Source organism: Rhinoderma darwinii, chromosome 1 (assembly GCF_050947455.1).
Source record: "Rhinoderma darwinii isolate aRhiDar2 chromosome 1, aRhiDar2.hap1, whole genome shotgun sequence".
NCBI lineage: Eukaryota > Metazoa > Chordata > Amphibia > Anura > Rhinodermatidae > Rhinoderma > Rhinoderma darwinii.
In genome coordinates, this window is record NC_134687.1 from 81,302,367 (window position 1) to 81,319,181 (window position 16,815).

The following is a 16,815-nucleotide window of genomic DNA, read 5'->3' on the forward strand; positions in this document are numbered from 1 at the left end:
TTGCTGAGCCAGGGTCTCAAGGGAGTCCATAGTTGTGTCAGGGACCAGGGTAGAAAAGGTATATGGGCCTGTGATTATGTAAATGACGGGGTAGGGAGACAGACAGGTGAGCCCTAATCTACCCGCCACTCAGTCCCTGCCTACTTGCAACGGCCCGTCCTAGGCGACAGCGTACAACTGGGCGACGGTCCCTACGCTCAATAAGTGCACGACAGACAAGGGTACACAGAAGCTAAGGGAAATGGGGCAGTTGCCCACGGCAACACAGTGAGCAACAAGAGTAGTGAACGAGCCGAGTCAAACCAGGAGTGCACGAGGTACAAATCGCAGAGCAGGAGCGTAGTCAGGGTCAAAAATGAAGCAAGGTCAATAATCATAGCAGGAGCAGCAGAGCCAGGAAACAGAAAAGAATCACAGGCAAAGGAGGAGCAGGAAATTAAGGTATAAATAGACAGAGAGCGTGAGCTAGCTCCGTCTGGCCAGGCTGTGATAGGCTCTCCCACTCCTCAGCCTCCCAGCCTGACTGGTAGAAGATCGTGTCACTCTCTCAGACTTAGGAGCAGGTGCAGACTGATTACCCACGGGCGTCGACACAGAAGCTGTGTCTGGCAGATCCTTTACAGTGGCACTGCAGGAAAATTGAATAAGTTCTGCAAGGTTTACCTACATATTCAAAATATAACAGGGGTCCCAGCATGGGGACTCTTTGTGATCAAATTATTTTCAGTGGGCTTTTCTAGCCAAAAACGTTTATATAACCATCCCTTTAAAAACTAGCATGTACAATATGGATTGACTGTTTAAACACATTTTTTTCTCTTCAGTTTTTTCTCTTCAGTTGACTCTATTGTCATTCAGTATTTTATTAATGATTTCCTCTTTTCAATTTTGTGCTGCAGTTTGTTGAGGGAAGAGTATTATAGTATAACAGTGCTTTCATAATATGAGGGCCACGTGGAACCCACTTTATTCATATTCAGCTTTTCTTCTAACAATATAGATCCCAATCTCCAATGCTCTTACTTCAGATATCAACTAAATTTCTTGCCTTTCAAGGTTTTCTATCATTAAAGTAAAAATATACATTTGCCTGCATACATTGTAGCGGCTGACAAATACCGTACTGTGGCTCTCCCGCTAATTCATTTAATAGACATTTCTGTTTCAAAGCTTTGTATTTCCATGTTGTAATGAAGGAAACAATATATGAAGGTTTTTTTTACAGCCATAGATCGGAAGAGAGTACAGGTCCTTTATGAAACAGTAGTGATGTATACCCAAAACACAAATCCAGTTCTAACTCCATAAGCCCACCATTGCGCCACTATGTCTATTTATATGGAATTCTGAAGCACTAGCATGCTGACTGGAGAATAACTGCCAGATGTGCAAACGGTGGCAATTGAACAGGGTATACATTGCTAAATATTGATAAATGTACAGATTAAAATTTAAATATGTCTTACCTACTTATAGGTCCAGGTTATATTGCAGTAGCACATTTACTATGATGTGCAGCATCCAATGTAGATGACCTGTTCATAGGAACGCACCCAATGAGCCATCCAGTTCGTGCAATCATTATATAAGGCCGTGGGCATGTTGTACTTTGCTGAACTGTGTGGTCCCACCCTGGTTCCAGACTGATATATGAAGCGTAGAAGGGCAATCTTTTTTGATTGGATGTTGCCAGTATCTTTCTATACTTTTCACTTGTATCCCCTGCAAAACTCCCCTACCACTCAGAGCACAAGTTACAGACTGTATTTTAGAGTAATCTTAAACCTGTAAATGTGATCCGGACCACAGAATTTTGTAAATTAGTCTGCTATGTGCTAATGGACAGAGATGAGAAGTGATAAAGGGATATTCCCATCTGAAACATTTATGGTTTATTCATAGAATATGCCATAAATGTCTGATAGATGTGGGTCACAGCTCTTCAACCCGCATCTATCTCGAAATCGGGGTCCTCCTACACCGTCCTCACCTGGTGAAATGGCAGGTGGCCACCGCATCCAGGCGGAGACTCTGTGACGAGGTGGCCGAGATTACTGAAACAGTTAAACTCGCAGAGTTACACTACAGAGGTGAATAGGAGTTATGGAAACAGAGTACCAACACTTTTCACCAATTTCCCGGCAGGATAAAGCGGCCAGTGGCCATAGGGACAGGGTCAGGAAACCCTCGATCTTGAGATGGGTGCGGGTCCAGGATCTGTGACCTCCAACTATCAACCTTGTTTTGGCATGTCCTATTGATATGGCATGAGTGTTTGAGATGGTAATACCCCTTTTACAGTTTTACAACAAAACTCATATTGTAATAACATGAAATTGGTACATAACTATGTCCAGGTTGGTGAGACCCCAGTAGTGTGCGTTAGACATCACACACTGAATGAAATTATATGTGTGACCCTAACAGCATTGTCTATGACAGTTTGGCATATGATTACCTGGTTCCAGATATAATTTATCATATTTCCTTTAAGGTACATGTAATTCCAGTTACTCCTATCTATAGCTAAAATGTCTTATATGACCACTGTATTGAGTGCACAATAAAATAAATGTCTATATTATTTTATTTTCTACTGCAGCTCAATATGAATTCAGCTCCCACATTCATGCATTTTCCAGCCAAAGGCAAGCCCAAGAGAGCAGATACCTTTGATCTTCAGCGAATTGGGTTTGCTGCAGAACAACTAGCAAAATGGATTGCTGACCGAACAGATGTCCACGTATGTAAACAATACGCCACTGCTAAATGAATGAAATATAGTTTGATTTTTAGTATCGTCATAGGTCTTTACTCTTATTTTTACACATATTATATGGTTTATTCTGTTTTTATATATATATATATATATATATATATATATATATATAAACCATAGGACAAAATAATGGCACCAGGACTTCCAGATAGATGAAAAAAGGGTGCATTTATTCACCTCAAGTGAGCAGCGACGTACATGTATGTTTTCAGATGTGATCTGTATAGAATTATACTTTGTAGATTGGCCTCTGCAGCTTCCAGTGATTAGCCTAATTGCTAATTAGAGCACAGTAGATCGTTTTTATATATTATGTATTCATGTACATTACACTTGGGATATGAAAGTACGTTTGTACTTATGCACTGTGTAAAACTGTTCCACAGTATGGGTTGAAAACTCTATGTATACACTTGATTTTTTCAAATTGTACATCAATTGGTTTTATGTTAATTATTGGATGCACCTCCTATTTATATCTGACAATGTGTGTAGTGTTGCACAGCTTGAGAAAGGTTCTGTGACGAACTGAAACGTTGCTGCTCACTTGAGGTGAATAAATCCACCCTTTTTTCATTCTGGAAGTCCTGGTGCCGTTATTTTGTCCTGTGGTCTTTATGCATTCAAATTGGGGAATTAATTCATCCTTTGGTAACGTGCACATGGCCTAATTAATAGCTGTTTGGAGTGCTGTGTTCATCTACAATTGGACTATATATATATATATATATATATATATATATATATATATATACACATATACACTACCGTTCAAAAGTTTGGGGTCACCCAGACAAATTTGTGTTTTCCATGAAAACTCACACTTATATTTATCAAATGAGGTGCAAAATGACTAGAAAATATAGTCAAGACATTGACAAGGTTAGAAATAATGGTTTTTATTTCAAATAATAATTTTCTCCTTCAAACTTTGCTTTCGTCAAAGAATGCTCCATTTGCAGCAATTACAGCATTGCAGACCTTTGGCGTTCTAGCTGTTAATTTGCTGAGGTAATCGAGAGAAATTTCACCCCATACTTCCAGAAGCCCCTCCCACAAGTTGGATTGGCTTGATGGGCACTTCTTTCGTACCATACGGTCAAGCTGCTCCCACAACAGCTCTATGGGGTTGAGATCTGGTGACTGCGCTGGCCACTCCATTACAGATAGAATACCAGCTGCTTGCTTCTTCCCTAAATAGTTCTTGCATAATTTGGAGGTGTGCTTTGGGTCATTGTCCTGTTGTAGGATGAAATTGGCTCCAATCAAGCGCTGTCCACAGGGTATGGCATGGCGTTGCAAAATGGAGTGATAGCCTTCCTTATTCAAAATCCCTTTTATCTTGTACAAATCTCCCACTTTACCAGCACCAAAGCAACCCCAGACCATCACATTACCTCCACCATGCTTGACAGATGGCGTCAGGCACTCTTCCAGCATCTTTTCAGTTGTTCTGTGTCTCACAAATGTTCTTCTGTGTGATCCAAACACCTCAAACTTCGATTCGTCTGTCCATAACACTTTTTTACAATCTTCCTCTGTCCAATGTCTGTGTGGTTTTGCCCATATTAATCTTTTCCTTTTATTAGCCAGTCTCAGATATGGCTTTTTCTTTGCCACTCTGCCCTGAAGGCCAGCATCCCGGAGTCGCCTCTTCACTGTAGACGTTGACACTGGCGTTTTGCGGGTACTATTTAATGAAGCTGCCAGTTGAGGACCTGTGAGGCGTCTATTTCTCAAACTAGAGACTCTAATGTACTTGTCTTGTTGCTCAGTTGTGCAGCGGGGCCTCCCACTTCTCTTTCTACTCTGGTTAGAGCCTGTTTGTGCTGTCCTCTGAAGGGAGTAGTACACACTGTTGTAGGAAATCTTCAGTTTCTTGGCAATTTCTTGCATGGAATAGCCTTCATACCTAAGAACAAGAATAGACTGTCGAGTTTCACATGAAAGCTCTCTTTTTCTAGCCATTTTGAGAGTTTAATCGAACCCACAAATGTAATGCTCCAGATTCTAAACTAGCTCAAAGGAAGGTCAGTTTTATAGCTCCTCTAAACAGCAAAACTGTTTACAGCAGTGCTAACATAATTGCACAAGGGTTTTCAAGTGTTTTCTAATCATACATTAGCCTTCTAACACAGTTAGCAAACACAATGTACCATTAGAACACTGGAGTGATGGTTGCTGGAAATGGGCCTCTATACACCTATGTAGATATTGCATTAAAAAACAGATGTTTGCAGCTAGAATAGTCATTTAGCACATTAACAATGTATAGAGTGTATTTCTGATTAGTTTAATGTTATCTTCATTGAAAAAAACTGTGCTTTTCTTGCAAAAATAAGGAAATTTCTAAGTGACCCTAAACTTTTGAACGGTAGTGTTTATTGTTTGTGTTATTGAAAGACGTCTTAGATCTGTTAGGCTTTATTCAGACGAACGGGAGAAAGGTCCGTGCAACGCGCGTGATTTGCATTCACGTTGCACGGACCTATATGTGTCTATGAGGCCGTGCAGACATGTCCGTGATTTTTCATCAGCGTGAGTCCGCTGAAAAAAAGTAACGACATGTCCGTTCTTTCGCCGTTTTGCACGCATCACGCACCCATTGAAGTCAATGGGTGCGTGAAAACCACGCATGCCGCACGGAAGCACTTCCGTGCGAACTGCGTGATTCGCGCAAGAGCTGTCAAAAGGATGAATGTAAACAGAAAAGCACCACGTGCTTTTCTGTTTACAAACATCCAAATGGAGTGTCTTTGAGATGAGCGAACCCGGACAACCGAACCGAACTTCACCGGGTTCGGCCGAACTCGTTTTGGCCGAACCCGGCAAAAAAATTTCCGGTACGCGACGTCAGGAGATAGTCACTGTCCAGGGTGCTGAAAGAGTTAAACTGTTTCAGCACCCTGGACAGTGACTTCCGATCCCAATATACATGAACGTGTAAAAAAAAAAAGAAGTCCTGACTTACCGATAACTGCCTGCTTCTTCCTCCAGTCTGACCTCCCGGGATGACAATTCAGTCCAAGTGACGGCTCCAGCCAATCACAGGCCAAGCACAGGCCAAGCACAGGCTGCAGCGGTCACATGGACTGCCGCGTCATCCAGGGAGGTGGGGCCAGATGTCAAGAGAGGCGCGTCACCAAGGACGCGTCACCAAGGCAACGGCCGGGAGGGAAGTTCTCGGTAAGTACGAACGTGTTTTTTTTTTTAAACAGGTTGCTCGATATGGTGATCGGAATTCACTGTCGAGGGTGCTGAAAGAGTTACTGCCGATCAGTTAACTCTTTCAGCATATAAACCAAAAGAATACCAACAGAAAGAATACAATATAAGTAGTGCTTTAAAGGTCACCATTGAACTGTAGAGCACTGTTGCTAGCTGTGTGAACAGCACTATATTGGATCCTGGGTATCAACCAAGATATACTTGGTGCATCGATCAATGATTAACATGAAAAACTACCAAGAAAGAATGATCGACTGAGGCACATGAAAGTACAAAAAATATACAAATTTTATTGGATAAAGACATTAAACAAGTTAAAAAATGGAAAGGAGGATAAGTCACACAATAAAAAAGACGTCAAATCAATAATAGGCCAGATATGGTTGTTTTCTCAGCGTGTTATAAGTAAACATAATATTGCAGCAGCGAAAGAGGTAAATATAGTCAAACCAGACTGTAAACAGTGGAAACAAATCAGACTATAATGAATATGTAATGTATTTGGTAGAATGGTGGCGGTTCCTAGGTAAGTATAAAGAATAATATACACCGCAACCAATTTACAAAGAAGTGTAAAAAAATGTTATGAACTGATTTCAAATGCAGTCAAAGAATGACACACAAGGTTTGATACAGGCTGCTATAAGAATACAGAGATTGTTAAACATACCAGTGGACATTGTGGAATGTGAATGAGACGTCTGCACCCTGGACAGTGACTGACGTCGACTAGCCTCATCTCTATGATGGCGGCTGCGTGAAAAATCAAGTGTTTTTTGCGCGCGCAAAATGCCGCGTTTTTGCGTCCGCAAAAACGCCACATTTGTGTGAATCCAGCCTTATGGTGAGTTTAGTAGGCTAATTCCCATGGATCTTCAGATGACTCATTGCTCGCATACTGTTTTGCAGAAAAATATTCCTATAGTTAGAATTTTAAAAAAAAGACTGGAAAAGGACTGGAGTATATAATAAAATATAACTTTTACTGAAGTATAATATAAAATAGATAAAACTACATGCAGGAAATAAAGGACACATTATAATGACATCCTCATTGATGAAAGAGACAGGGTTAAATAAACATAAGTAGTGCGAGTATAACCCTCGTGTTGTATGAAGAAAAAAGCCACAAATTATGCAACATGTATAAAGTATTGATAGAATGTGATTTGAGAGCTGGTATTCCGATACTAATATATTTCCTACATATATGAAAAAGGACTTGTAGTAGCTATGGGGTTTGTTGTATATACCCCCCTACCCGTTCCTGTTGTGGTCCCTCTCAATCGAGTTGGATAGATTAAGATGGAATCCTGTTCACATCCTCAAGTTTGGAAAGATTCTCCCTACACATTTCCTCCAGGCAACAGAGTCATCAGGGGAGACTAAGCCTGTAAATATTGTTTAAGCGTGTGGCATATTACTGGTTGTGGCTCCCAGTTTGAGAGTGCTTGCAGTGGCTAAAGTTCATGGCAGAGCAATGAATCTATTCAGCAGCATCTCCTCCGCTCCATGCGCTCGTGTTGATCGTCTGAGGTTATCCATCCATAGTTATAATAGAATTAAAAAATTTATATAAAAATTTGTTATTTTGCATACAATGTTGAACACAAAATTTCATAGTGACATAATCAGACTTCACCAATGTTATCCAAGCGATAGTACAGAGGTGAGTGCGTAGAAATGATGGTAAGAGGTTAATATGTGGCCTGTTCCTTTAGGATTTTGGAAACTTGTTTAAGGATCCCCGGCATTATTTAGACTGTAACCCTACTCTGATTTTGCTATAAGGCTCTCTTCCTCTGAGTATGCAAATTGTATGAGCCAATCGAAGTGGTAGAAATATGATTTCAATCATTCATCTTCCACCATAATTGCTATGTTTTGTGCACATAAAAATATGTATTTGTGGCTTTCATAGCCAGGTTTCGCTTGCATGCAGTTGGAGATATATTGGAGATTATTCACTCTCAGCATTTTGAATCCACATCTACAGCCCTGCATCCACAATTAACTTCATAGCCTAGCCAAACCTTCAGATAAACAACGTGTGTATATATATATATATATATATATATATATATATATATATATATATATATATATATATATATATAATATATCAGAATAACAGGTCAAAATTATACATCACAACTTAGAATACAAGTGGGAAATAAGTTGTCATATTGTACATATGTACACAACAAACTAGAATAAAGAAACACATACAATAATGTATAATGGGGCGAAGGAATTAGAACCAAGAAGGGAACAAAGTGAGGATAAGTCAAGAAAGAACCCTCATTCGATTTTTAAAGTGCCAGAATTATCAAAGTGTGTCAGGAAATGGCACTTAAGCAGCTCTAATAGGGGTAATGGGTAGGTGATGGTTATAATAAAGGAAGAAAAAAGTAACGTTACGTTCAGAAGTAACAAAGTTTTTGCTGCGTTGTTGATAGACAGCAATCAACACTCAAAGATTGAGTGGTTGAGTGATTTCACTTAGTGTTAGATACAATGTTTGTCACCATTGTTTAATTGTTGTGCACACTTAGCTGAACTATGAATAGGAACCGTTAATGGTTATTTTTATTATATGTATTGAGTTTGTAACCTTCCGTTTTTGTGGCTCCAGATGGAATAAAGTGAAGTCCAAATAACGGTTCAAATAATATGTCAGCTAAACAATGGTGACAAACATTGTATCTAACACTAAGTGAAATCACTCAACCACTCAATCTTTGAGTGTTGATTGCTGTCTATCAACAACGCAGCAAAAACGCAGGGTGTGCATGTGGTTTACTTCATGCATACCCATTTAGTCAGTGTAGGGCTATTTTAGTCCACCTAGCTGCCTGTCAATACCACAGTGCAGCAATCATTATATGAGCCCACTTGTCCAGCACGGACCAGTTTAATCAGTTGACACTGTCAATTTGATTCCATTCGTTTATTTTGAATTCCAATTCCCATTGTAGTGCAGCGATTATTGCACTCTAATGGAACATTAGCGTTGGTGGAATCGCTTTAAAATAAATTAGTGATCTCACTCAATTTACACCATATTTCGGGTTAATGGTATGTGAGTTTGGGGGTCACTCACACATACCAGTTTGCACCAATGAACTTTTATACATTTTAATGTTAATCAATAAAGGTTATTTATTAATTTCACATTAGACCACATCTTTTCCCCTTTCCCATCCCTATTTCATTCTATGATGTAGTGATGTCATCGCGCCAGTCTGCACCGAGTCACACATAACACAGATCAAAGGAGGAGAAGGATCTCTTCCACCTGTCGTGGGAATGGGGTTAGGTAAGTAATTTTATTATTTTCCTATTATGCACATATGGGGGCATTATACGGTATGTGCGGCTGATATATTGGGGCGGCATTATACTGTATGTGGGCTGAGATATCGGGGGGGCATTATACTGTATGGGGAGCTAATATGGGGGGCATTATACTGTATGTGGGCTGAGATATCGGGGGGGGCATTATACTGTATGGGGAGCTGATATAGGGGCCATTACACTGTATGGGGGCTAATATGGGGGGCATTATACTGTATGGGGACAGCTGTGGTGGCATTATACTGTGTGGGGGCAGCTATGGGGAGCATTATACTGTGTGGGGGCAGCTATGGGGGCATTATACTGTGGGGGCATCCATAAGGGCTGTTGGACAAGGCGGTTGGGCTTAGGCGCGCGCAGGGGTCTGGTGGTGTTGGGGAGGGGTAGGGGGGTCCAAGCTGAATTCTTGCACCAGGGCCCATGAGCATTTAGCTACGCCCTTGGTTACTAAGGATGTAAGAATTACCCTCAAAGCAAATCAAGAAGGAAAAAGGGAAATTCAACTGTAGGGTAGGCCCTTCTTGTGTAGAAGAATCAAAAGAGGTCTCAGTTTAAGAGTTGTTTAAAGTCCAAAGGAACATGCAGGTGTAAGTGCAGGTGTATACCCTCATATTCTAAACTGTGGGGATTTTGAGCATATCACGATATATTAGCTAAATTATACACCTCTTAAAGCTCACGCAAAATGTCACTTCAGGTTTGAGGCAAAGATGATTTGAGCGGTTGGATGGCAGGTGACAGAAGAGAGCAGAGCTAGGGACTTTGTTGGCCATATGCCTTTCCTCATATAAACGCATGAACTTAGGATGCATTTACCGATTAGGTCAGTTCACACGTTCAGGATTTGATGTGGATGAAATCCGCATATTAATCCGCATTTAGAAAACCGCAAGTGCATATTTCTTATGGTGCGGATTTCATCGCAGATTTTAACATCTAATTGATTTCTGTGATAAAAATCTGCAATTAATACGCATTGAATCCGGCAGGGAATGCTGCGGACTTAAAATTTCTATCCCCGTCTATAAAACTGCAATGTAAAAATACGCTGCATGTGGTTTTGGATTGTAAAAACCCATGTACTTGCATTGTACAGTAAAATTATGTGGATTTGCTCTGCGTATGCCGCAACACAAATCTGCATCAAATCCTGAACATGTGAACTGGCCCTTAGAATCTTCTTTAAAATCTGTTCTCTACTGGTGGCAAGTGCATCAAAGTGGTTCTTCAACAACCGCAAAAACATGCCAAAGATCCTATCCTCAAGGATAGTCGAATAACAAATATCATAGAAATGGTTGCTTATCTTCATAATCATGGGAAATATATGTTACCTACTGTGGAAAAGAGTCCGCTGCGTGAAACTCACTGCATGTCCTACATTGATGCGTTTTCACGCACCTACGCACCCATTGAAGTCAATGGGTGCATGAAAACCACGCACCGCACACGGATACACATCCGTGCGTGATTTGCCCATCAATTCAATTGAAAGAAAAAAAGTGCTTTGCGAGTGCGTGAAAAACGCATGCCACTCGCAAAGCACACTGATGCATAACGCAGCCCACGTGGACCAGATCACGCTCGTGTGAATGTAGCAAAAAGCATCATTTTCCATGTTCTAGGTCTAAAACATTTTCCATTATTTTCCAATGGTTACAGCCCACGGTAAATTGTGAAATATTTTTTTTTCATGTATAAATTACAACTGTGGCATGGAAATAATCGAGGTATCCTGGTGTTGGGCATTGTGTTCTGGTTGACGTAGATCCGACAAGGAGAAATATCCAATGAAGTTATTAAAAGTAAAGATTGAAGGATTGTTGAAAGAAACATAATTTCTTTAAGTAACACTTGAATCACTGCCAGGTCCATCAATATTCCGTGTAAAGATCCTGGCAGCACGGAGACCCCTCAATCATGGTATCCTATCACAATAGGTAATGGAAGGCTAAAAAAAAAACACATATATATCAAGTCAAGGCTTCCCAAGTTTGTCCTCTAACCTCCTTAACAATTCTTAGTTTGGATAACCGAAGGTGAATGTATTATTAATTGATATTGTGTTTGACAGGTGATCCACAAGAATCCACGGCCCTGTAGAATAGAGAGTAGCTATGGGAACATGTGGTGAAATCATTGGGACTGTGTTTTACTTTTGTATAATACAAATTATATACATTTTAAGATTGTGATTGTTTCAATATTACTGCTTTAGCATAACCAGTAGAACTGTAGCAGCGTCCTCTAGTTGCCATCAGTAAAAGAGAAAAGAAAGTTCAAATCAAGTAACTAAAGTAAAGATTGATATATAACAAAACATGATGTTGTTGCGGTTTTTTAGAACTTAATCTCTTGCCAGGTCCATCATCGTAATGTAGAAAGTGTTTGGCATCACCCTAACTAGGGCCCAGGCAAATGGTGCCCCCCACAACTCTGACCCTCGTCCCCACCAGGCACTGGCAGTGCCATTGACACTGACTAGCCTTAGATCCCCCTGTTAGCCTGAAAGCACCATCACCTTAACTTCACCCCCCTTTCCCTAATCCCGTATATTTACAATTACAATCTGTAGTGTGCGATGCCAATGCACTTGGCAGCTCATCAATAGAACTGCACAGGCTGTTTTTTTTACGTTCTGGTTTTCTGACTGGCTCGCATACCCGCAACTGCAGCAAGTCAGATCAAGAGAGGGCTTCCGTTCTTTCCAATGAGCGCTTTCCTCCTCAGACTCTGGAAGAGCTCATTGGTCATCTCAGTGAGACATGACACTGTGACCACCAATAAGTGCTTTCACTGTCTGATGGAGAAGGCGCTTATTGGCCAATTGTCATTGAAAATTTGTGACTTTTTTCTTCTGCTCCCCGGCCTGTATTCCAGGCTCCTTCTCTGTCGTGGGGCGGACAGTGGAAGAGAGGATGTGAAGATGCTGACGTCTCGGTGAGTGCCGCGGCGGTACGGTACTGGCAAATTCAACTGCTTTTTTTTTTTTCAGTGTTTTATCACTGCAGGAGCATTGTGCTGCCAGTAAGGGGTTAAGCTGCGCCCGTCAGCAGCTCAACGCTCTTGAAGTGACATGTAGCAAGCAGCAATGATCATCATCCGTATATTCAGAAAAAAAATTCTTCCTTTAAAATTGTGCACCCTCATAGGTAGCACCCTAGGCGGTCGCCGACCTCTGCCTACCCATCACCCAGACCCTAACACCCTGTGCTGTTATACGAAATCCAAAATGATTGAAGATGAAGCTTTCGAAACATTGTAAAGTCTGATGAAAAGTGTTTTAGGTTTATAGGAGACCACAGGGAAATTGATCAGTCTTTCTCTTTGGAAGAGAGGTCATAAGGTCTATCTTAACAATATAAAGCTTCACTTAAAATAATAATAGTTTGAGGGAAAACACTTAAAATCTTCCAATTAATTAATCAATGTAGTATAATCGGCATTGTTAAGGAAGTTGTCACTGTACACAGGGCCGGCCTTAGGTTGAATGGCACCCTGTGTGGGACTCTCTATTGCCGCCCCCTACACAAACCAAAAATTAACCTCATATATAGACACGCACATACTGGAACATATATACTGTACATACATAAAGACCGATATTTAGACATACAGGCAAATATATACACACATTCTGGAATATATACATACAGGTAAATATAAAGACGTACAGACACATATACAAACACACACACACACCGGCAGATAAATACACAGACAGGAACATATACAAATACATAAAAGGCACGTATATACAAGCACAAAGACACATTTACAAACAGACCCATATATACCCAGTACAGATAATGTAGTAGATGTTACCTGCAGTCCTATATAACAGCACAGATAACACAGTGATAACTCTCTGAGTACAGATAATGTTGTAGATGATAACTATACCCACAGCCACATATAAGCACACACACAGAGGCATATATAAGGGGCAGCAGAGTATATAAGGGGCAGCATAGTATATAAGGGGCAGCAGGGTATATAAGGGGCAGCAGAGAATATAGGGGCAGCAGGGTATATAAGGGGCAGCAGGTTATATAGGGGGCAGCAGGACATCTAGTGGCGGCAGGTTATATAAGGGTAAGCAGGGTATATAGGAAGCAGCACAGATATCTTTGTTTTATCTGTTCTGCATTAATTGAACACACTTACAAAGAGACATAAACACATGCAGAGAGAGAGACACACACACAACATATACACATACAAACACATGGACACATACTGTATATACATACACACACATATACACACAGACACAGATAGATACCATCTCTCCTTGCTGACTTGATCACAGGCTTCGTGCAGGACGGGCTGTGGGCGGAGCTTCCTCCTCCAGTTTATTTCACGTTTTACCAATGTGCCAATTTAAAGGAAATTGTTCTTCTATTACTCTTCCAACCTACATGTATTTGGGCTTGTTTTTCTCAAAACATATTGGGTTTCCATATTGTGCAAAAAAAATTATAGGTATAATTTATTTTAAAATATGGAAGGAAAAATGGAAAAAAAAGTGAATATGTGACTTTAGGTGATGTTTTTTGACATCTGGTGCACACACCTGAACATATATTTGGGAAACCACCCAAAGGCTGGGGCTACATGGTGAGTTTGGCCGTGACATAGTTTGCATGGTCAAAGATCACTATGTCCCATAGACTACAACTCAAGTAATGAGAGTCAATGTGGTAATGTTGCAGCCTGCATGTAACTCTGACATGACAGTTTGGAATTCTTGCAACTGTCATGTTGCAGCAACTTGCGGGTCGCGACACGACCACATTGACTTTTATTACTTTATTACAATCTAGGTTACATGACATAGCAAACGCTTTGGGCTTGTAACCTGTGTCACGGCCAGTCGCTGTGTAACACTGTACAATACATCAATATATATATATTAGAAAGATTGAGATAATAATAATCCTTATTTGTTTAACACCAAAAATCTGCATTTAGATAGATTGATAAAAATCTTATAATAATCATGATCTATCTAAAGGCGGGTTTTTTGTATCATACAAATAAAGATTATTATCTCTATGTATATAGTGTAGATTTAGGCGGGATTCACACGACCGGGTCGTTCCCGAGCCCGAGTGTCGGCCGGTAAAATGTGCCAAGTTTTGCATCCGGGCCGGGCAGATCCGGACAGTGACATCAGCGGCAACTCCTGAAGGGGAATCCCCATCTGTTCGGGGATTCCGCTTCAGGAGTTTCCCCTGATGTCACTGCCCAGATATGGACAGAGACATCAAGCGCTCTGTCCAGGAGCGGAATCCCCGAAAGCACGGGGATTCCGCTCCTTCAAGGAGCTAAAGTGCGGCTAGCGCAGAGCGGGGAGATACCTCCCTGCTCTGCTATAGTGGCGTCGCTACAATAGTAGCAGCCGCAGCAGCTGCAATTGCAGCTGCTAGCGGCGCCATCGAAGGTGTCGCCGGGCCAGGGTGCTTTTCAAGCAGGGGAAGGGAGCCAGCGCAGCGCTCCCTTCCACCTGCTGTACACCCCGGCCCTGCCACACAGTGTACAGCGATGCCATTCATCAGAATGGCATAAACTCCTCCTCCTCACATGCACTCTGCGCTGTGAGGAGGAGGAGATAGAGCGCAAGCTCCGGAAAACCCGGCCATCACTCGGGACACATCCCGGTGATGGCCGTGTATTACCCGGCCCCATAGACTTCTATGGGAGCCGGGCGGCCGGGTACCCGGGCGAAGATAGAGCATGTCCTATTTTTTGACAGCCGGTTTTCCCGGCCGTCAAAAAATCGGTCGTGTGAATAGCCCCATTAGGGGTCTATTATTCCTAATGCAGCCGGGTGCCGGCCGATTTATGAATGGCCGGCACCCGGCCGGGAAACCCTGCCGTGTGAATGAGGCCTTAGGCTAGGGCTACACGGCGACTTTGGCCATGACAAAGGTCGCATGTCCAAAAATAGATTTGTCCCGCAGCTTACATTGCAATGTAGGCTACGGGACATAGCAAAAAAAAAAAATGTGTGTTTGTGACAGGCTGCCACAACGATCACATGTCCGGAGATCACACTGATTAATCTCCATGTGAAGCTCCGTGATATATCTGTCCAGATACATCTGTATCACGGGGGTTAAATTCCACCGGGGAGCGGCAAACACTGTATACATCTGCAGGATGTTCTGGAACATTCTTGCAGAGTTAAGTGCGGACTGCCCCCGGATGTTTATAGTATGGATGGTCCACAACTGGTTAAAGAGTTTGTACGGGATTGAGTAATGTTGTAGTGGTCATGTTACACCATATATTACAATTTTCTATTGATTTGTTACCTTTTATTACTGCTGACATCCCCCAGCTCATCCAATTGCCCTCGCCCCTGTACAGACCCTTACTGTGCCCATGTGATCTTGTTACGTGGCCGCTAGTAGCAGTAGATCTGGCATTTAAGATAAAACAAAAAAACTATTTTTAAATTATTATATATCCAGTAACATGGCCACTTTGAGATGTAGAAAGCTTAAAATTATATATTGTCAGCTGCAGCGATTATAAGTGGTACTTGTTATATGATTGCTGCTTCCAATTTTTGATGACATCGGTGACATGACATTCATATTGACATAACTTCTGTGGCCGGTAATTGGCTGCCACGGTCACATGTTGGTGGACCACAGGACTGTTGACATGGGAACGGCAGGAAATTTAAAACATATGGGAGAATTTGTTCTTTTTATATATCCATCTCATATTGTTTTTTTGCTAAATAAAATGTGACGTTATTGGTAAAATAATATGTGAAAACTAGTATTTTAGGAGCAAAACACAAACGCAGCTGAGATACAAACTCTTTACAAAATGTAATTTCTGGCAGAGTTAAAAGTGGTGGTACCTGATATCTGCAATTGCGGCAAGAATTGCTACATAGTATGTACAGATGTAGCCATCTCTATCTTGACTTTTAACACATTAAAGGGATCCTGTCATCAACATCTTACCTGTCAAACTAGCCTGACCCCTCAATGGCCGCACCTGTCCAGAGTTCGTTCCTGTTCTCTTCTTTCCTGAAGTCCTCCTCTGTCAGTAAATATAGTCGTTTAAACTCTTCCCGCCTTTTATGGTAATTAGTTTTCCCTCTGGGATGCAGCTTCTTAACCCTGCCCACCGCTGGCACCTGTCCGGCCCTGACTGGCTAAGGAGCTGTCAATCGAAAAGAAGGAGGTGCAGTCCACTCAGACGCTGGAGGAATGAAAATCTGACTCTTTTCAGATGAAGATTTGACTCTTTTCTGCTCATTTGCATACGGCGTGGGACCGCTGAAAAACGGAATACTAAAGTTACAGAGCTTACTTACAACATATTTATAGCTTAGATGACAATGATTTTTCACCCACTTTCACCAGGTATTGCTGGCTTTATAGCTAAAATGCTGGTGACAGGTTCCCTTTAAATACGCAGTGGCA

General features: G+C 41.4%; 1 protein-coding gene across 3 annotated transcripts in view; it reads left to right on the forward strand.

Moving 5' to 3' along the window:
* Positions 1-16,815, forward strand: part of TUSC3 (tumor suppressor candidate 3) — a 716,299-nt gene that overhangs the window by 593,431 nt on the left and 106,053 nt on the right. For all 3 annotated transcript variants that reach the window (XM_075860043.1, XM_075860050.1, XM_075860035.1), the window contains one exon: positions 2,603-2,743. In XM_075860043.1, coding sequence (XP_075716158.1) covers positions 2,603-2,743 — 141 coding nt within the window. The remainder of the gene's footprint in view (positions 1-2,602; positions 2,744-16,815) is intronic.